This window comes from Oncorhynchus kisutch, linkage group LG22 (genome assembly GCF_002021735.2).
Source record: "Oncorhynchus kisutch isolate 150728-3 linkage group LG22, Okis_V2, whole genome shotgun sequence".
Lineage (NCBI taxonomy): Eukaryota > Metazoa > Chordata > Actinopteri > Salmoniformes > Salmonidae > Oncorhynchus > Oncorhynchus kisutch.
In genome coordinates this window covers 29,555,877-29,577,536 of record NC_034195.2, presented here as the reverse complement: position 1 = coordinate 29,577,536, position 21,660 = coordinate 29,555,877, and the positions used below count along the sequence as shown (strand labels likewise).

Below are 21,660 nucleotides of genomic sequence, written 5' to 3'. Positions count from 1 at the left end.
TATTTACAGAAGTATTCAGACCCTTTGCTATGAGACTCGAAATTGAGCTCAGGTGCATCCTGTTTCCATTTATCATCCTTGAGTTGTTTCTACAACTTTATTGAAGTCCACCTGTGGTAAATTAAATTGATTGGACATGATTTTGAAAGGAACACACCTGTCTATATAAGGTCCCACAGTTGACAGTGCATGTCAGAGCAAAAACCAAGCCATGAGGTCAAATTAATTGTCTGTAGTGCTCCGAGACAGGATTGTGTCAAGACACAGATCTGGGGAAGGGTACCAAAACATTTCTGCAGTAGCAGCATTGAATGTCCGCAAGAACCCAGTAGCTTCCATTATTCTTAAATGGAGGAAGTTAGGAACAACCAAGACTCTTCTTAGAGCTGGCAGCTCAGCCAAACTGAGAAATCGGGGGACAAGGGCCTTGGTCAGGGAGGGGACCAAGAACCCAATGGTCACTCTGACAGACGTCCAGAGTACCTCTGTGAAGAGAGGAGAACCTTCCAGAAGGACAACCATTTCTGCAGCTCTCCACCAATTACGCCTTTGTGTTAGAATGTCCAGAAAGAAGCCACTCCTCAGTTAAAGGCACATGACAGCCATCTTGGAGTTTGATGAAAGGCAGCTAAAGAACTCTCAGACAATTAGAAACAATATTCTCTGGTCTGATGAAACCAAGATTGAAGTCTTTGGCCTGAATGCCAAGTGTCATGTCTGGAGTAACCCTGGCACCATCCCTACGTTGAAGCATGATGGTGGCAGCATCATGTTGTGGGTATGTTTTTCAGTGGCAGGGACTGGGAGACTAGTCAGGATTGTGGGAAAGATGAATAGAGCAAAGTACAGAGATATCTTTGATGAAAACTGTTCCAGAGTGCTCAGGACCTCAGACTGGGGCAAAGGTTCACCTTCCAACAGGACAATGACCCTGAGCACACAGCCAAGACAATGCAGGAGTGGCTTCGGGACAAGGGCCTTGAGTGGCCCAGCCAGAGCCCGAACTTGAACCCAATGGAACATCTCTGGAGAGACCTGAAAATAGCTGTGCAGCGATGCTCCCCATCCATCCTGACAGAGCTTGAGAGGATCTGCAGAGAAGAATGGGAGAAACTCTCCAAATACAGGTATGCCAAGCTTGTAGTGTCATACCCAAGAAGACTCGAGGCTGAAATTGCTGCTGAAGGTGCTTCAACAAAGTACTGAGTAAAGGGTCTGAATGCTTATGTATATACATTTGCAAAAATGTCTAAACTTGTTTTCGCTTTGTCATTATGCGGTATTGTGTGTAGATTGATGAGGAAAAAACGATTTCATCCATTTTAGAATATGGGTGGTGTAACGGCGTTCTTCGTTTGTCGAAAGAGAGTCGGACCGAAATGCAGCGTGGTGGTTAATCATGATCTTTAATGAAAATAAGTGCGATACATGAAACTAACTATATAATACAAAACAACAAACGGAACGTGAAACTATATACAGCCTATCTGGTGAAACTACATAGAGACAGGAACAATCACCCACGAAATACAAAGTGAAACTCAGGCTACCTAAATACGGTTCCCAATCCGAGACAACGAGAATCACCTGACTCAGATTGAGAACCGCCTCAGGCAGCCAAGCCTATACTAGACACACCCCAAATCAACCACAATCCCAATGCCTACAAAAACCCCAATAAGACAATACAATAACCCCATGTCACACCCTGGCCTGAACAAACAACTAAAGAAAACACAAAATACTAAGACCAAGGCGTGACAGAACCCCCCCCCCCCTAAGGTGCGGACTCCCGGACGCACCTCAAAACCATAGGGAGGGTCCGGGTGGGCGTCTGTCCATGGTGGCGGCTCCAGCTCGGGACGTGGACCCCACTTCATTAATGTCCTAGTTCCTCCCCTTCGCGTCCTGGGATAATCCACCCTCGCCGCCGACCATGGCCTAATAGTCCTCACCCAGAACCCCACAGAACTGAGGAACAGCTCGTGACTGAGGGGCATCTCGGGACTGAGGGACAGCTCGGGACTGAGGGGCAGCTCGGGACTGAGGGGCAGCTCGGGACTGAGGGGCATCTCGGGACTGAGGGGCAGCTCGGGACTGAGGCAGCTCGGGACTGAGGGGCAGCCCGGAACTGAGGGGCAACCCGGAACTGAGGGGCAGCCCGGAACTGAGGGGAAGCCCAGTACTGAGAGGAAGCCCAGTACTGAGAGGAAGCCCAGTACTGAGATGAAGCTCAGGTAGGTAGTAGGCTCCGGTAGATCCTGGCTGGCTGGCGGATCTGGAAGATTCAGGTTGACTAGCAGATCTGGAAGATTCTGGTTGACTAGCAGATCTGGAAGATTCTGGTTGACTAGCAGATCTGGAAGATTCTGGTTGACTAGCAGATCTGGAAGATTCTGGTTGACTGGCAGATCTGGAAGATTCTGGTTGACTGGCAGATCTGGAAGAGACTGGCTGACAGGCTGATCTGGAAGAATCTGGTTGACTGGCAGATTCTGGCTGACTGGTGGATCCTGGCTGACTGGCAGATCCTGGCTGACTGGCGGATCCTGGCCGACTGGCAGATCCTGGCCGACTTGCACTTCTGGCGGATCCTGGCTGACTGGCACTTCTGGCGGATCCTGGAAGACTGGTGGATCCTGGCTGACTGGTGGATCCTGGCAGACTGGCGAATCCTGGCTGACTGGCGGATCCTGGCTGACTGGCGGATCCTGGCCGACTGGCACTACTGGCAGATCCTGGCCGACTGGCACTTCTGGCGGATGCTGGCTGACTGGCACTTCTGGCGGATCCTGGCAGACTGGTGGATCCTGTCTGACTGGTGGATCTAACTGATCCTGACAGACTGGCGGCGCTGGGCAGACTGGCGACGCTGGGCAGACTGGCGACGCTGGGCAGACTGGCGGCACTGGCGGCGCTGGGCAGACTGGCGGCTCCTTGCAGACTGACAGCTCCTTGCAGAATGGCAGCTCCTTGCAGACTGGCAGGTCCTTGCAGACTGGCAGCTCCTTGCAGACTGACAGCTCTGGCTGCTTCATGCAGACTGGAAGCTCTGGCTGCTCCATGCAGACTGACAGCTCTTGCTGCTTCATGCAGACTGGCAGCTCTGGCTGCACCATGTAGACTGGCAGCTCTGGCTGCTCCATGCAGACTGACATCTCTGGCTGCTCCATGCAGACTGACATCTCTGGCTGCTCCATGCAGACTGACAGCTCTGGCTGCTTCATGTAGACTGACAGCTCTGGCTGCTCCATGCAGACTGACATCTCTGGCTGCTTCATGCAGACTGGCTGCTCTGGCTGCACCATGTAGACTGGCAGCTCTGGCTGCTCCATGCAGACTGACAGCTCTGGCTGCTCCATGCAGACTGACAGCTCTGGCTGCTCCACGCAGACTGACAGCTATGGCTGCACCATGTAGACTGGCAGCTCTGGCTGCTCCATGCAGACTGACAGCTCTGGCTGCTCCATGCAGACTGACAGCTCTGGCTGCACCATGTAAACTGGCAGCTCTGGCTGCTCCATGCAGACTGACAGCTCTGGCTGCTCCATGCAGACTGACAGCTCTGGCTGCTCCATGCAGGCTGGCATCTCTGGCTTCTCCATGCAGGCTGGCAGCTCTGGCTGCGCTGAACAGGCGGGAGACTCCGGCAGCGCAGGAGAGGAGAAAGGCTCTGGCTGCGCTAAACAGGCGGGAGGCTCCGGCAGCGCTGTAGAGGAGGAAGGCTCTGGCTGCGCTAAACAGGCGGGAGGCTCCGGCAGCGCTGGAGAGGAGAAAGGCTCTGGCTGCGCTAAACAGGCGGGAGACTCCAGCAGCGCAGGAGAGGAGGAAAGCGCTGGCTGCGCTGAACAGGCGGGAGGCTCCGGCAGCGCTGGAGAAGAGAAAAGCGCTGGCTGCGCTGAACAGGCGAGGCGCACTGAAGGCCTGGTGCGTGGTGCTGGAACTGGTGGGACTGAACCGAGGACACGCACAGGAAGCCTGGTGCGGGGAGCTGCTACCGGAGGACTGGAGTGTGGAGGTGGCACAGGATGGGCTAGACCGTGAAGGCGTACTGGAGATCTTGAGAGCAGTGTTGGCACAGGACATGCAAGGCTAGGGATGTGCACAGGAGGCCTGGTGCGTGAGGCTGGCACCAACTTCACCACCCGACTAACACGCACCTCAGGACGAGTATGGAGCGCTAACCCAGGTGCCATCAAATCCCCAACACGTTCTGTCGGGCGAATTCCATGCAAAAAGCACCAACACAGCAACTCCCTCATTTCACTCTCCTCCAATTTCCCCATTAACTCCTTCACAGTCTCTGTTTCGCTCACCTCCAACACCGGCTCTGGTTCTGGTCTCCTCCTTGGCTCCTCACGATAAACAGGGAGAGTTGGCTCAGGTCTATCTCCTGACTCAGCCACTCTCCCTTTGAGCCCCCCCCCCAATACATTTCTTGGGGTGACTTTCGGGTTTCGCTCTGCGCCGCCGTGTCTGTTTCTCCAACTCCATTCGCCTATAGCCCTCTTCGCACTGCTCTAGCGAATCCCAGGCGGGCTCAGGCACTCTCTCTGGGTCGGCCACCCACCTGTCTATTTCATCCCACGTCGTATACTCCATGCTTCTGCTGTCCATAACTTCCTCATAACAGCGTCTCGTAAGTACCTCCTTTCGCTCCTGTTGTCGCTGCCTGTAACCACGCCACTCGGTCCGTGTGTGGTTGGTGATTCTGTAACGGCGTTCTTCGTTTGTCGAAAGAGAGTCGGACCGAAATGCAGCGTGGTGGTTAATCATGATCTTTAATGAAAATAAGTGCGATACATGAAACTAACTATATAATACAAAACAACAAACGGAACGTGAAACTATATACAGCCTATCTTTTTTAATTTTTTTTATAATTTATTATCTTCAATACCATTCATTCTTTACAACTCATAATTTTCATACATACTCAAATAATGGTATTTTAATTTAACTAATTTAACTAAACATAAACCCCAAACAAAACCTCAGGGGAGCATCTTCCCTCCAGTCACCCTACAAAATACCTTTCCCTATCTCTCCGTCCCTAATCTATCCCCTTACAAATCTAAATGACACCCAGCCCTAAACCCCCCTTCCACCTCTCCCGAGCAGCATGCTGCCCCCACTTCCTCTCCTCCCTCTTCATCCTCCCCCTCAAATCTCCTTCCACCCTCCTCACTATCCCTTCCACCCCCCAATCTCTCCCTGTCTTCACCATGTTCTCCCACAGCCCCCGTTTAAAGAGACTCATGAGAAGCCAGAGCAGAAACCTGTCCCTATCCGTCCCTCTCGCTCTCCCTACACCTCTCTCTAACCTGGCCCACGTCAATACAAAATCCCCCCTTACCAAACCTAACAACACCCGTGCCCTAGACCATACTACACCGGCAAAGGCACAGTCCCAAAAGACATGGCGCACAGTCTCCTCCCTGCCACAAGAGGATCTTGGACAGGTGGGGGATTGCACCAAACTATACCGGTACATGATGGAACGTACCGGCAAGCACCTATGGAGGCTCAACCAATTCAGGTCCTTGAGCCTGTTGTCCAGACCCCGCGCCTGCACTCCCTCCCAGACCACTTCCGAGATGCCCACTACAGGCACCGGACTCCCTGCCTTTCTGGCCTCCTCGTACAAGTGCCTGTGATCTAAACCTACTCGGGCAACTTCAACCTCAGGGTGCGCACGCAGCCACTTGGCCGCATGACCAAAATGCCACGGCAGCTGTTCTGCCCGAGGACCCGTGTTAGACCACACCATTACGCTTCTCGCCTGATACGAGAAGAACACCCGCAGGAGGTAACCAGATGGGTGTATCACTGGATGAGCAAGCTCTGTTAACAAGAAAGAAACAAAAATTGTGTCCAGCTTGAGGGGGAAATGTGGTACCCCCCTACCTCCCTCCCCGATGGGACAGATCATGCGTGCCCTGGCGACCCACTCGCACCTGCCACTCCACATGAACTGAAACACAAGCCTCACTAGAGGCCTCCTCAGGCAAGCCGGCAATGGGTAGATGTACGCCAAATACAAAAGAGACGGCAACACATCCACCTTTAGGACCAGGACATTGCCCATAAAAGACAAATACCTAGCCTTCCACATTGCTAGCTTCCTCTGTACCACTGCGATACGCATGTTCCAGTTCAGCGTCGCTGAGCCGGAGGTCTCAAAATGGACCCCGAGAATCCTCAGGGCCCCCTCACAGAGAGATAACCCCCCGGGCACATCCGTTCTACCGCGCCATCTACCGAAAAACTTGACGGAAGACTTTGCATGGTTCAGAACCGCTCCCGACGCTCGGGTGAAATCCCCAAAGATGGCAAGGGACCTTGTCAGGCACGAGTCCTTGCACAGCAGCAAGGAAGTGTCGTCGGCGTACTGCGTCATCTTAACACGCAGCCCACCACTTCCAGGGATCAACAAGCCTTCCACCCCTGTGTCTGCCCTAATGGCAGCCCCCAGAGGCTCCATGTACAGAACGAAGAGGAGAGCCGAGAGTGGGCACCCCTGCCTGACCCCAGACGAGAGGTCAAAAACGTCACCCAAGTGACTATTTACACTAACTCGGCACCCCGCTCCGACATATAATGTACGAATCCATCCTATGAACTTCTCCCCAAATCCTAATCGACCTAACACTCTGAATAAAAAGGATCTATTCACGCGATCAAAGGCTTTCGCCTGATCTAGCGCTGCTACCATTAAAGGCAGTCCTCTATCTTCAACCCAAGCGATGGAGTCCCTGATTAACTGTAGGTTCCATCTAATAGAGCGGCCCTCTACCCCGCACGTCTGATCCTCATGAACGACGTAGGGAAGGGCTGTGCGCAACCGGTCTGCTAAAACCTTTGCAAGTAGCTTGTAATCTACGCACAGCATGGTCAATGGCCGCCAGTTGCCAAGGTCTGTTACTTCCCCCTTCTTATATAAAAGTGACAGCACACCAACAGCCATTGATCCCCCCATGACCCCCGTCTCAAGGATGGCCTTCAAGACTTCGAGGACCACTGGTCCAAGTATACCCCAAAACTTGAGATAAAACTCAGCCGGCAGCCCATCCATCCCAGGCACCTTCCCTTTTCCCATCCTCCTAAGAGCGCTCTCAACCTCTTCTAGTGAAATCTGGGCCTCCATCACTTCTCTAATGTCCTCCGGCAACCGCCTGGACAAGTGTTCTAAAAACACATTTCCCTGCTCTACATCTATTTCCCTTTCCTTAAATAAACCTTGGAAATGATCAGTTGTCACCCTGACCATATCCTCTGGTTCTCTAACTATACTACCATTTTCTTCCCTAATGCCATGCATTACCTTCCTACTCTGTCTGGCCCTAACCGACTTAAAGAACATAGCGGAACAAGTCTCATTGTGTTCTAGAAAGCCACTATGCGCACGCTCCAGGAAAGCTCGAGCCTTCCGCTCCTGCAACTCCCTGAGCTGCGCCTTTAGGGTAGCGGATCTCTCCCAGTCAAACGACCCGCCGAGGTTGCCTGCCTCATACTCGAGTTCAATTAACCTTTGGATACGATCCACCTCCCTCCTCTCCTCCCTTTTTTTCCTCTTGCAATACCCTATTATAAAAGCCCTAATCCTCACCTTAACTAATTCCCACCACTCTAACACCCCCTCGCACATGGACCGGAGGCCTTCAAGCCTCCAAAAGAAATCATAAAACCCGTCAACAAAAGCCTGCTCCTCCAGCACATCCCGATCTAACTTCCAGTACCCCCTACCAAAGAGGCAGACTGGCGACCCCACCTGCAGGAGCACCCCGTCGTGATCCGAAAAGAAAACAGGCAACAGCCGCCCAGACAACTTACCCAAAGACCTGGGTACAAAAATATAGTCGAGCCTCCGCTCAACCCCCCTGGAGTTGCGCCATGTAGGACCGGCCATTTTCGGAGTAGTGTGCAGACCACCATCAACCAGACCATGGCAAGCCATTAGCCTGGTAATGGCGCCTGCACTGCTATCCCCCCTATTCCTAAATCTGTATTAAAATCCCCCCCTATCACTAATTTCCTATTTGTGACACACAGGGGCGTCAGACAGTCCACCATCTCCCTCCTGTCTGCCACCACCTGTGGCCCATACACCACCACTAATCTAAATTTACAATCCCTTATCGTGACATCCACCCCTATAACCCTCCCCTGCATTACCACAAAAGAATCCTCCACTTTTACCTCCCTGTGCCCACACAAAATCCCTACCCCCGATGAGTGCACCCCCCCAATACCCCAAACCGACTCCCCCTTGTCCCACTCCCTCTTAAACCTACTAACATCCCCTCCATCCCTCAGGTGAACCTCCTGTAAAAAACAAAAATCAAACCCCACACCCTCCAAATAACTAAAAACCGCCCTCCTCTTAACAAAATCCCTTAAACCCCTTACATTTAAAGTAACAAAAGTAAAATTAGACCCCATGAAAGAATCAAATAAAAACATGTAATACACTCAAATTCTAAACCCAGACAGAAAAAAAACAAAAACAGGAGACTCACCCGATGCTCCCCTGCTCCATATCTACCGGTGAGAACACCATCCGTACTCCCGACATCCCCCCCTCTTCCTCCATCTCACCAACCCAGGATGCAGGAATAGTGTTTGGCTCCGGGGTGCCCTGCACCCTGGGTCTACCCCCACAATCCTCCCCCTCCCCAGTGCTGCAGCTGGATTGGAAAAAAATCGGGGAGGCTGAGTCCCCAAACAAAAAACTCCCCACCTCCTCCTGTACCCAGTCCTGAGTCTTGTTAGGTGTGTCCCCACCCAACAGAAGTTGAGGGCCTGGGGAAACCAGCAGCAACCCAGAGGTTTCTCCCACCCCCATCACTCTCTTGGCCATCCCCTCCCTCTCACTGTCGGCCAATCGCACCCTCCTCTTCATTCTCTTCTTTGGTGATGGCGGCAGTGGAGAGATACCACCCTCCCCCCCCACCAGCTCCTCCACCATACCCCTCATCTCTTCCACCAGGGCACTTTCCCCCCAGTCCACTTGCTCTTCCACCATCTCCTTCTCCAACACTCCTCCCTCGCTTTCTTCTCTCTCATGCTCCTCCACTCGGTTGCCTTCTTCCGCCGCTTTTCCTGGTTCTCCTACTCCCGTGCCTTCCGTTTCCTTCTCTCTTCCATCCGCCGCTTCTTGCTCCTCCTCCTTCCTTGCGGCCTTCCCCTCTGGACCTGTACTCTGGTCATGAGGCTTGCTTCCTTCCCCTCCTCTTCTTCCCCCATCCCCCGCTCCTGCTCCCCCCCCAGCCGCAGACGCATATGACCTCTGACGAGCCGGGCACCCGTGGTGTGCTGACGAGCCACACCCGTGGCACGCCTTAGGCTTGTCACAATCCTTCGCCTCGTGTTCCTCAGATCCACAAAATCTGCATTTTCTTGTGCTGCACGAGGCGAATATGTGGCCGTATGCCATACAGCGCCTGCAAAACGGGGGCTGACGTGCATAAAACAACGTCCCCCTGTCAGCCCCTAGGGAGAACATAGCAGGAGGATGGAGGTAGCCACCATGTCCCTTTGGGTCCTCTCTGAGGAGGGCCTGGAAGCCTCTCCTCCCATTCCAAAACCCAAGGGAGTCTTTGAGGTGCCTTGCTGAGGAGACGTTATCCATGTATCTCCCCAGAAAGGCCCTCACCTCTTCATCCTTAACGTATGGGTTGTAAATGTTGACAGTTACAACCCGAAAGTTATTCTTCGCCAGGCTTGTTATTTCATAGTGGCTCATCGGCCTCTCGCCTCCCACTGCTCTTGCCCTTCTCAGGATATCATCGTGTTTCTCCTCTGTATATAGTGCCACGTCGTATGCTCCCTCCAACGAGTTGCCTTGGAAACAAAACACGTCCTTCACCGTCAGCTTTAGAATCCCCATCAATATTATCCTTCCAAAAGTTTCCCGTCCTAAAGGCTCCAACTCCTTTTCCTTCCAAGCAAACCGAATCTTGTTGGCCAGCCCAATCCCAGGGACCGACCCTGTTGATGTATTTTGCACCATCTCCGCAAGGAGAATGGCGCTCGTTCTCTTCTCTTCCAAAACAATGAAAAAAGAAAATCCAAAGTGACTGAGCCTATTCTGGTGACAACTAACACAGAGACTGGAACAATCACCCACGAAATACAAAGTGAAACTCAGGCTACCTAAATACGGTTCCCAATCCGAGACAACGAGAATCACCTGACTCAGATTGAGAACCGCCTCAGGCAGCCAAGCCTATACTAGACACACCCCTAATCAACCACAATCCCAATGCCTACAAAAACCCCAATAAGACAATACAATAACCCCATGTCACACCCTGGCCTGAACAAACAATTAAAGAAAACACAAAATACTAAGACCAAGGCGTGACAGGTGGAACGTAACAAAATGTGGAAGGGGACTGAGTACTTTCTGAATGCACTGTATGTCCTTATTCTGGTGGTGCCCACATTTTCGGACAGATGTAGACAATTAAATGATGTATTGGGAACTGATCTTGATCCGATCTTATAAGTGTAAAAGGACAAGAGCAGGATGAGGGATGCATGTTACCAACATACATGCATAACCCAGGGATAGACTTAACCTCCCAAGTGACGCAGTCTTCTAAGGCACTGCATCTCAGTGCAAGAGGTATCACTACAGTCCCTGGTTCGAACCCAGGCTGTGTCACATCCAGCTGTGATTGGGAGTCACATAGGGCCGCGCACAATTGGCGCAGCGTAGTCCGGATTTGGCCGGGGTAGAACTTCATTGTAAATACGAATTTGTTGTTAACTGAATTGAGAATACATTTGAATTAAATTTGAATTAAAATCACCTGACCCTTGTCTCCTCTAGAATACCACGTGTACAGTAGATGGTAGTCCTTATATGATCTGATCCTGATCCTGTCTATATAAAACACAGGGTCTATATGTAACACAGTGTCTATAAAACACAGTGTCTATATATAACACGGTCTATATAAAAAACACGGTCTATATAAAACACAGGATCTATATATAACACAGTGTCTATATAAAACACAGGGTCTATAAAACACAGTGTCTATATAAAACACAGGGTCTATATATAACACAGGGTCTATATAAAACACAGGGTCTATATTTAACACAGTGTCTATAAAACACAGTGTCTATATATAACACAAGATCTATATATAACACAGGATCTATATATAACACAGGGTCTATATAAAACACAGGATCTATATATAACAAAGTGTCTATATAGAACACAGGATCTATATATAACACAGTGTCTATATAAAACACAGGATCTATATATAACACAGGGTCTATATATAACACAGTGTCTTTATAAAACACAGTGTCTATATAAAACACAGGGTCTATATAAAACACAGTGTCTATATAAAACACAGGGTCTATATTTAACACAGTGTCTATATAAAACACAGGGTCTATATTTAACACAGTGTCTATATAAAACACAGTGTCTATATAAAACACAGGGTCTATATAAAACACAGGGTCTATATAAAACACAGTGTCTATATAAAACACAGGGTCTATATTTAACACAGTGTCTATATAAAACACAGTGTCTATATAAAACACAGGGTCTATATAAAACACAGGGTCTATATAAAACACAGGGTCTATATTTAACACAGTGTCTATATAAAACACAGTGTCTATATAAAACACAGGGTCTATATAAAACACAGGGTCTATATAAAACGCAGGGTCTATATAAAACACAGGGTCTATATAAAACACAGGGTCTATATAAAACACAGGGTCTATATTTAACACAGTGTCTATATAAAACACAGTGTCTATATAAAACACAGGGTCTATATAAAACACAGTGTCTATATAAAACACAGGGTCTATATAAAACACGGTCTATATATAACACAGTGTCTATATAAAACACAGGGTCTATATATAACACAGGGTCTATATAAAACACAGGGTCTATATAAAACACAGGGTCTATATTTAACACAGTGTCTATATAAAACACAGGGTCTATATAAAACACAGGGTCTATATAAAACACAGGGTCTATATAAAACGCAGGGTCTATATAAAACACAGGGTCTATATGTAACACAAGATCTATATATAACACAGGATCTATATATAACACAGGGTCTATATAAAACACAGGGTCTATATAAAACACAGGGTCTATATAAAACACAGGGTCTATATGTAACACAGGGTCTATATAAAACACAGGGTCTAAATAAAACACAGGGTCTATATATAACACAGGGTCTATATATAACACAGGGTCTATATAAAACACAGGGTCTATATAAAACACAGGGTCTATATATAACACAGGGTCTATATATAACACAGTCTCAGCTATGTTTAAGCCTACCTCAGAGGGGTAAACACTCATGTTTCATCTTGTAGTGAGGAGATGAGTAACCTTTCCTGAAACCTGAAGACTTGTGTTAGCTCCCCAAGGAGTCAAACCAGGTTAGTTAACACTGGTGTAACACTCTCTTACTCTCTGCAGTTATGTTGCTGTGTACAGTATATTGACCTCAGTGAGATGCTGTAACACACGTTTAAACCACTAGATACACTTGCTACATTCTCACTTTGTCACTTCGACTGGCTTTGTATGTAATTTATGTCTTGGAATTCATTACACTCCTCTGTGACACTGCTTTGTTCAAATCGACTTCAAATGAAATTGAAATCCTGACACTAGTTCCATTCTGTGTCTTATCTTCTCTCCCGATCTCTCTCCTCTCATACCCTACCATTCTCTTTCACCCTTCCACCCCTCCTCTCTCTTTCTCGCTGTCTCTTTCTCTTTCCCCTTATCCTTATCTCCCTCTCAGCTCCCTTCTCTCCTCTCGGCAGTGAGACTGTGGTGAAGTTTGATCCCTATGGCGACGGGATGGGACGTTACAACATCTTCAGTTACCAGCGCAACGCTGATCGCTATGGCTACGTGCCCATCGGCGAGTGGGCGGAGACTCTGAGCCTGAGCAGTGACCTGATTCGCTGGCCAAGGGAGGTGGTGCCCCCATCCCAGTGCAGTGACCCATGTGCCCGCAATGAGATGAAGAAGATGCAGGCTGGTGAGGAACAGACACACACACACACACACACATAGGGCTTTGAGCAGGCTGCTCACTGCGATCTAGTGAGCACTAACAGAAGTTTCCATGTAATTTGTTTTGGAGAATGAAACGATTTTAGCAGCTGGCGTTCATGTAAACAACCTAGTTTCCTTTTCTAACATAAACTCTGCCTAAGTTAATGTATATGTTTTATACCTGTATCTTGTAGGAGAGTACTGTTGTTGGATCTGTACTGCATGTGAGGCTCATGAGTACCTAGCTGATGAGTTCACCTGTTCGCCCTGCGCCCCCGGCCAGTGGCCCAGTGAAGACCTCACTTTCTGCTATGACCTGCCCGAGGACTACATCATGTGGGAGGACGCCTGGGCCATCGGACCCATCAGCATCGCCATTGTCGGGTGAGACTTTAGAGGAGAGGAAGAGGGATAAGTATCACCAGTTGGTATATATATAGTGCATTCAGACCCCTTCCCTTTTACACATTTGGTTAAGTTACAGCCTTATTCGAAAAAATATATATATATATTTGTATCACCATCAATCTACACACAATACCCCATAATGACAAAGCGAAAAACCCGTTTTTCGAACCTTTTGCAAATTTATAAAACATGCCTGATTTACGTAAGTGTTCAGACCCTTTGTTATGAGACTTGAAATTGAGCTCAGGTGCATCCTGTTTCCATTGATCATCCTTGAGATATTTCTACAACTTGATTGGAAAACCACCTGTGGTAAATTCAATTGATTGGACATGATTTGGAAAAGCACACACCTGTCTATATAAGTTCCCACAGCTGACAGTGCATGTCAGAGCAAAAACCAAGCCATGAGGTTAAAGGAATTGTCTGTAGAGTTCTGAGACAGGATTGTGTCGAGGCACAGATCTGGGGAAGGGTACCAAAAAAATTCTTCAGCATTGAAGGTCCCAAAGAACACAGTGGCCTCCATCATTCTTAAATGGAAGAAGTTTGGAACCACCAAGACTATTCCTGGAGCTGTCCAAACTGAGCAATTGGGGGAGAAGGGCCTTGGCCAGCCCTTCTCTGGTCTGATGAAACCAAGATTGAATTTTTTCCAAGTACACCAGCAACTCCTGTGGCGGGCCCAGCGCAGTACATGCTAACCAAGGTCGCCAGGTGCACGGTGTTTCCTCCGACACATTGGTGCGGCTGGCTTCCGGGTTGGATGCGTGCTGTGTTAAGAAGCAGTGCGGCTTGGTTGGGTTGTGTTTCGGAGGACGCATAACTTTCGACCTTCATCTCTCCCGAGCCGTACGGGAGTCGTTGCGATGAGACAAGATAATAACTACTAACAATTAGATCCCACGAAAAAGGGTGAAATTCACAAAAAAATAAAATAAATGCCAAGCCTCATGTCTGGAAGAAACCTGGCACCATCCCTACGGTGAAGCATGGTGGTAGGCGCATCATGTTCTGGGGGTGGTTTTCAGCAGCAGGGACTGGGAGACTAGTCAGGATTGAGGGAAAGATGGACGCGGGGTAAATTACAGAGAGATCCTTGACGAAAACTGCTCCAGAGCGCTAAGGACCTCAGACTGGGGTGAAGGTTCAACTACCAACAGGATAACGACCCTAAGCACACAGCCAACACACCGCAGGAGTGGCTTCAGGACAAGTCTCTGAATGGCCTTGAGTGGCCCAGCCAGAGCCCGGACTTGAACCCGATCAAAGACATACAAAAGGCATAGGTGTAAAGTACAGGCTTTTGTTTAGGCCTAGTACAAACTCTAGTCGAATTAGGGGATTCAATAAAATCAACTGAAACTGATTTACTCTCCCTCTGCAGGTTCCTCTGTACATCTCTGGTGTTCTGGGTGTTTGTGAGACACAACAACACGCCCCTGGTGAAGGCGTCAGGCAGAGAGTTGTGTTACATCCTGCTGCTGGGTGTCTTCATGTCCTACTCTCTCACCTTCCTCTTCCTGGCCAAGCCCTCTCCTACTATCTGCGCCATGCGACGCCTCGGCCTAAGCACCTCATTCGCTGTCTGCTACTCAGCCCTGCTCACTAAGACCAATCGAATCGCCCGGATCTTCAGCGGGGTAAAGGACGGGGGCGGGACCACAAGGCCTCGCTTCATAAGCCCCACCTCTCAGGTCAGAGGTCGTCCTAGCTGTCAATCAAACAGGGATAGAGGGAAGGAGAGGGGAGGAAGGTAGGGAGGGAAGTTATAGTTCAGATGATGATGGTGTTCCTCTGTCTGATGGTGTCCCCTTCCCCCTTGCCCTCCCCTCCCCAGGTGTTTATCTGTCTCAGTCTGATATCGGTCCAGTTAGTGATGGTGTCAGTGTGGTTGCTGCTGGAGGTTCCTGGTACCAGGAGGTTTACGTTACCGGAGCGACGGCAGACAGTGATCCTGAAGTGTAACGTCCGTGACTCCAGCATGCTGCTGTCACTAGTATATGACGTGCTCCTGGTCATCCTGTGTACCGTGTAGGTGGTGTGTGTGTGTGTGTGTACTTCTCAAGATGTATTATTCTGTTTATTGCTTTTGACTTGAAGGATTATTTAGTCTTTCTTTTCGTGTCCTTTATCTGATCTAGGTACGCCTTCAAGACCAGGAAGTGTCCAGAGAACTTCAATGAGGCTAAGTTCATAGGATTTACCATGTACACAACCTGTATCATCTGGCTAGCCTTCCTGCCCATATTCTACGTCACATCCAGTGACTACAGGGTGAGAGCATGGTACACACACACACACACACACACACACACACACAGCCCTAGGCTGTGGAAAAAATAAACCGCTCCTGTGGTCTCATTAATCTGACTTTGTGATTAGTCAGATAGGGTGTGTGTGAAGCAGGATCACGCGCATGTGTGCTTTTGTGTGTGTTCATGCATATGTCCACAAAAATAATCCTTCCTTCCTTCCTCTGCTCCTCTGTTCCAATGGAGTTACCATGCGATCTGTCTCCCTCTACAGGTCCAGACCACCACCATGTGTATCTCTGTCAGTCTCAGTGGTTTCGTGGTGTTGGGCTGTATGTTCGCTCCCAAGGTCCACATCATCATGTTCCAACCACAGAAGAACGTCACCAGTCTCCGCCTCAATATCAATCGCTTCAGTGTCAGTGGTCCTGCCACCACATGCGCTTCACACGGTATGGTTCAGTTACGGTCATAGACACTGACCACTGTGCATGGTTTGTTTATATTGCCGAGTTATAATTGAACTAAATTCTTTAATCTTTTTTCTTCCCATTTTTCTCTCTCTCTCTCTCTCTCTCTCTCTCACACACATCAGTGAGTGCCCAGTATGTACCGACTGTGTGTAATGGGAGAGAAATTGTTGACTCCACCACTTCCTCTCTGTGACCCCACCCACTCACCTCTCTATCCCCACCCCCCAGAGACTTAGTCAATAGGCACACATTGTGCCCCCCTGTCCCCTCTCCCACCACGTGGACTAGCACAGTACCATTTCACGTCTGTAGAAAGTGTGCATTATGATTAAATAATTTTCTAGTGCTGTACATATCATGGAATCAACATTGTTGTAGACATACAAAAGAACAAGAGAAAATTTGTAGGAGGATTTTTTGAATGCTTTGTTTTTGATAGCTTTGTTAAAAGGCTGTGTTAACTTATTTATAACTGTGTTAGGGTTGTGATAGGAGTGTGTTGGGGTTGTGATAGGAGTGTGTTAGGGTTGTGATAGGAGTGTGTTAACTTATTTATAACTGTGTTAGGGTTGTGATAGGAGTGTGTTAGGGTTGTGATAGGAGTGTGTTAGGGTTGTGATAGGAGTGTGTTAGGGTTGTGATAGGAGTGTGTTAGGGTTGTGATAGGAGTGTGTTAGGGTTGTGATAGGAGTGTGTTGGGGTTGTGATAGGAGTGTGTTAGGGTTGTGATAGGAGTGTGTTAGGGTTGTGATAGGAGTGTGTTAGGGTTGTGATAGGAGTGTGTTAGGGTTGTGATAGGAGTGTGTTAGGGTTGTGATAGGAGTGTGTTAGGGTTGTGATAGGAGTGTGTTAGGGTTGTGATAGGAGTGTGTTGTGTGTTAGGGTTGTGATAGGAGTGTGTTAGGGTTGTGATAGGAGTGTGTTAGGGTTGTGATAGGAGTGTGTTGTGTGTTAGGGTTGTGATAGGAGTGTGTTGTGATAGGAGTGTGTTGTGTGTGTTAGGGTTGTGATAGGAGTGTGTTGTGATAGGAGTGTGTTAGGGTTGTGATAGGAGTGTGTTAGGGTTGTGATAGGAGTGTGTTAGGGTTGTGATAGGAGTGTGTTGTGTGTTAGGGTTGTGATAGGAGTGTGTTGTGATAGGAGTGTGTTAGGGTTGTGATAGGAGTGTGTTAGGGTTGTGATAGGAGTGTGTTAGGGTTGTGATAGGAGTGTGTTGTGTGTTAGGGTTGTGATAGGAGTGTGTTAGGGTTGTGATAGGAGTGTGTTAGGGTTGTGATAGGAGTGTGTTGTGTGTTAGGGTTGTGATAGGAGTGTGTTGTGATAGGAGTGTGTTGTGTGTGTTAGGGTTGTGATAGGTATGTGTGTTAGGGTTGTGATAGGTAATGCTGACAACACCGGCCACGTGCGTGCGTATGCATGTGGATTTTGTACATCCACACCAGACGCGATCGTGACACGCAGGTTGAAATATCAAAACCAACTATATTAATTTGGAGGCAGGTCGAAACATTTAGCTAGCTAGCTGTTGAGACTGCTAGTTAGTCCTGGGAGATGCACATTGGGTTGATATTTTACCTGACATGCATATGGTCTTCTAACATTTTGACCCGGAGTCATACAAAGTCTTGTTTCTCTACTCTTGACGATTAATCCACAGATAAAAAATGAAAACCTACTTAGTTTTGTTATATTTAATTCATCTCTCCTCCTGTGTTTGTCAAGCATCCACGTGGGTCTGTGTCTTCCTGATATTCAATAAGGAGGGAACTTGCAGTCCGTGGAGCGTCTCAAATAGAACCAAGTTCTATTTTAGCGTGTGGCTATGCAGACGCTCGTTCAAGCGCGTGAGCGGTGCGTACGAAATGATTGAATATTATATACTGTATGTGTCCATTTATTTTGCAACACTCGTGCACACAATGTGGCCTGCGAGGTTTGCGTGTTAGAGTTGTGATAGGAGTGTGCGTGTGTTAGGGGTGTCTGAAAACAGATGTTCTGTATGAGTAGTGGCTGCAACAGCCTCACCTGCAATAGCCCACAGACTTTCTACTCTTGTGCTTTTTTTGTAGGTCTCATTGTAATAACCCAGTCAGTATGCATTTGTATGTTGTATCTGTATATTTGTATATATAATTACTGATGGTTGGAACAGCACAATGTTGACAGTATTATGTAACTCCAGTAGGATTCCCACTACTGTGGACTGACTGTGGATGAAGCTCTGTGAGTGTTGACTAGCCCATAGGAATAGAATGGCTGGAACAGACGGACATAGTCTCAAATTCATATAGTATGTTGAATCACACATTTGCTCTTATTATAGCAGAATAGTATCAAATATGTATTAAACTTTCCCAATATGGCAGCCAGTCCACCCAATATTGACTGTGGCTTTGAACTGGAATGTTCCTTCTACTCATTCTAATTCCATGGAACAGCCACTGTATAGGAGGGTCCCTTTACCTTGATGGCCATAGTAACAGACGTGTGTGTACAACAACAACGTTTCTATCTAACTGGTATTTCCGCATTAAACGTTAGCATCAGTGTGACAACTCAAAGTAGTTCATTAAAAGTGACTCTTTCCAAGTCTTAACTGTCAATATTAAAGAAACATTGTTGATGCAATGCCACAATCGTAAACTCAGTCACTGATGTTTCATTTAGCGTTTACAAACATTCTTTGAAATCATTCCACAAGCACGGTTTGTAGAAGTCTTTGCTGCAAACAAGTCTAGTTGAACACACATCTTCCCTGCATCCTTTAAACCAATGGGTAGTGCGTTCTCCCATGTCAATGTGTCCTGTAGTCATGTGATGTTCTGTTAACCGCTATGCGCTGTGTGTCTGCTAGGCTTATGCTCCAGGTAGAGGCTGTCCTTATAGGCACAGATCTAGGATCCGTTTACAGTCCACCAATCCTAACCTTAACCAGTAGGGGTAAAGATGTAAAACTGACCTTAGAGCAGTGTCTGTGGTTAAAGTCATCCTACTCCCGGTGTTACTATAGCCTCCCCCGGTCTCATTGTGTATATAAAATCAGGTGGGAGGAAGTTATTTTTCATGCATCTCAAATGGATTCCTATCCTGGTCGCCTCATCTTCTTTCCTTCATCCCACTTTTCCGTAGTGTGAAACATTAAGGAAGTGGAGTCCAGGAGAATGAGGCCACACCCCTCTCTGCTGGGGGGAGTCAAGCATGAAGAACAGAGGTGGGGGATGTTGATTCACACAAGTTCAAATCAAACTTTATTTGTCACATGCGCTGACTACAAGTGCACAGTAGAATTTACCATGAAATGCTTACTTACAAGCCCTTAACCAACAGTGCAGTTCAAGAAGAGTTAAGAAAATATTTACCAAATAAACTAAAGTAAAAAATAATAAAAACACAATAACATAACAATAATGAGGCTATATACAGCGGGTAGACTTGGCGCTCCGGTACCCGCTTGCCGTACGGTAACAGAGAAAACAGTGACTTGGGTGACTGGAGTCTCTGACACTGCCTATTATATAGGTCCAGGATTGCATGAAGCTTGGCCCCAGTGATGTACTGGGCCGTATGCACTACCCTCTGTAGTGCCTTATGGTCAGATGCCAAGCAGTTGCCATACCAGGCAGTGATTCAACCGGTCAGGATGCTCTTGATGGTGCAGCTGTAGAACTTTGAGGATTTGGGGACCCATACCAAATCTTTTCAGAGTACTTCATGGCTACCGACGTAGTGTGCTATGGGGCGGTAATCATGTAGGCAGGTTACCTTCTCTTCTTTGAGCACAGGGACTATGGTGGTCTGCTTGAAACATGTAGGTATTACAGACTCAGTCATTTAGAGGTTGAAAATGTCAGTGAAGACACTTGCCAGTTGGTCCGCGCATGCTTTGAGTACACGTCCTGGTAATCCATCTGGCTATGTGAATGTTGACTTTAATAAAGGTCTTGCTCACAACGGCTACCGAGAGCTTTATCACACATTCATCCAGAACAGTGGTGCTCTCGTGCATGCTTCAGTGTTGCTTGCCTCGAAGCGAGAGTAAAAGGCATTTAGCTTGTCTGGTAGGCTCGCGTCACTGGGCAGCTCGCGTCTGGGTTTCCCTTTGTAGTCCATAATAGTTTTCAAGCCCTGCCACATCCGACGAGCGTCAGAGCCGGTGTAGTAGGATTCAATCTTACTACACCGGCTCTCTAATGACGGGACTTGGTGGAAAACGCCCTCTCTCAGCCAACCCTTCTCTCCACATTCCACCTCTCCATCTCACTCCCAGCCTTTGTCTCGCCATCTTTCTCTGTCACCCACGCCAGTCTCCCTTCTCTCATCTTGTGAAACTTTGCTGGTGCACTTGTCTGAGCCAAGATAGCTTAAGACAGGCTCTGTACAGATCCTGAGCCCACTGCAACACATCATGCCAAGAAGGGTTCTATGAGCCCACTCCAACAGGCCAAGCACACGGAAACAGAGCCGGACTCATATACAAGCCAAGGACATGGGGCTGTCACAACTGGAGCCTTGTGGAGATGGAGAGGGAGAGATATTAGGCATATAACTACTCCCTTTGAAAGACTACTACTTAGCTTGACCAACAGATGACAGGCATTGTAATGTGTACATATGATAATAGGCTATGAAAGTGACTGGTCATTCACTAGCAATGTAGATCAGTACAACAGAACAGTGATGTTAAGTCAGTGTTTTACCATTATCAGTGTCAATTTGAATGTCCAAAGGGGTCTTTAATAATGTTAACAAATGTGTTCGCTTTCACAGCGTATTCTAAACTGGAGTTAACCAGTGTTCCCCAGATGTTAAAGGAACAGGCCAGAACATTCCAGAGTCGAGGTAGAAGTTGCTCCTATAAGCACAGATCTAGGATCAGATCCTCAATTCTAACTGTAACCATTAGAGGATGACAATGTATCTGACCCTAGATCAGTGGTTAGGGACAATTTCACCCTACTCCACAATCTGGAGTCAAGGTGAACCCTGACCTCTTTGGACTGGCCAATCACAAAGCAATAGAGCTCATGATGCGTGCAATAATGAAGACATGATGACATCATAATAAAACATAACAAATGATACGCCTGTGTTGTTTGCTGTTTCTTGTGTGTGCAGGACCTTCATTAGAAGTGAAGGGACAGATTCAAAGTGTACACAAACAATTTATTTAACTTGAAATAACAGAAAGAAGGTCAGAATCATATCATCATATGCATAATGTAACATCGCCACGCCTGACTGAACTAGGAGAGGGTGAGGGACACTCCCTCTTCAACATCACCATGGTAACCCAAAGCCTACACAGCCCCCCTAAAACAAACCAGACAGATCAAATGTGTCACTGCTCACGGACGGTGCTGGTCAGACTGAGATGAGACTGTAAAAGGGTGTGTGTGTGTGTGTGTGTAAGTCAGCCGGGTATCTAGGGCTATGT

General features: G+C 47.9%; 1 protein-coding gene across 4 annotated transcripts in view; it reads left to right on the top strand.

Annotated features, from left to right (window-relative positions):
* The window catches only part of LOC109866954 (metabotropic glutamate receptor 3), a 67,616-nt gene extending 46,309 nt beyond the window's left edge, over positions 1 to 21,307 (top strand). For all 4 annotated transcript variants that reach the window (XM_031802120.1, XM_031802122.1, XM_031802121.1 and 1 more), the window contains 7 exons: positions 12,831 to 13,073; positions 13,285 to 13,474; positions 14,886 to 15,195; positions 15,339 to 15,532; positions 15,643 to 15,775; positions 16,028 to 16,205; positions 16,349 to 21,307. In XM_031802120.1, coding sequence (XP_031657980.1) covers positions 12,831 to 13,073; positions 13,285 to 13,474; positions 14,886 to 15,195; positions 15,339 to 15,532; positions 15,643 to 15,775; positions 16,028 to 16,205; positions 16,349 to 16,419 — 1,319 coding nt within the window. In that variant the 3' untranslated portion in view covers positions 16,420 to 21,307. The remainder of the gene's footprint in view (positions 1 to 12,830; positions 13,074 to 13,284; positions 13,475 to 14,885; positions 15,196 to 15,338; positions 15,533 to 15,642; positions 15,776 to 16,027; positions 16,206 to 16,348) is intronic.
* The last annotated feature ends 353 nt before the right edge of the window (positions 21,308 to 21,660 follow it).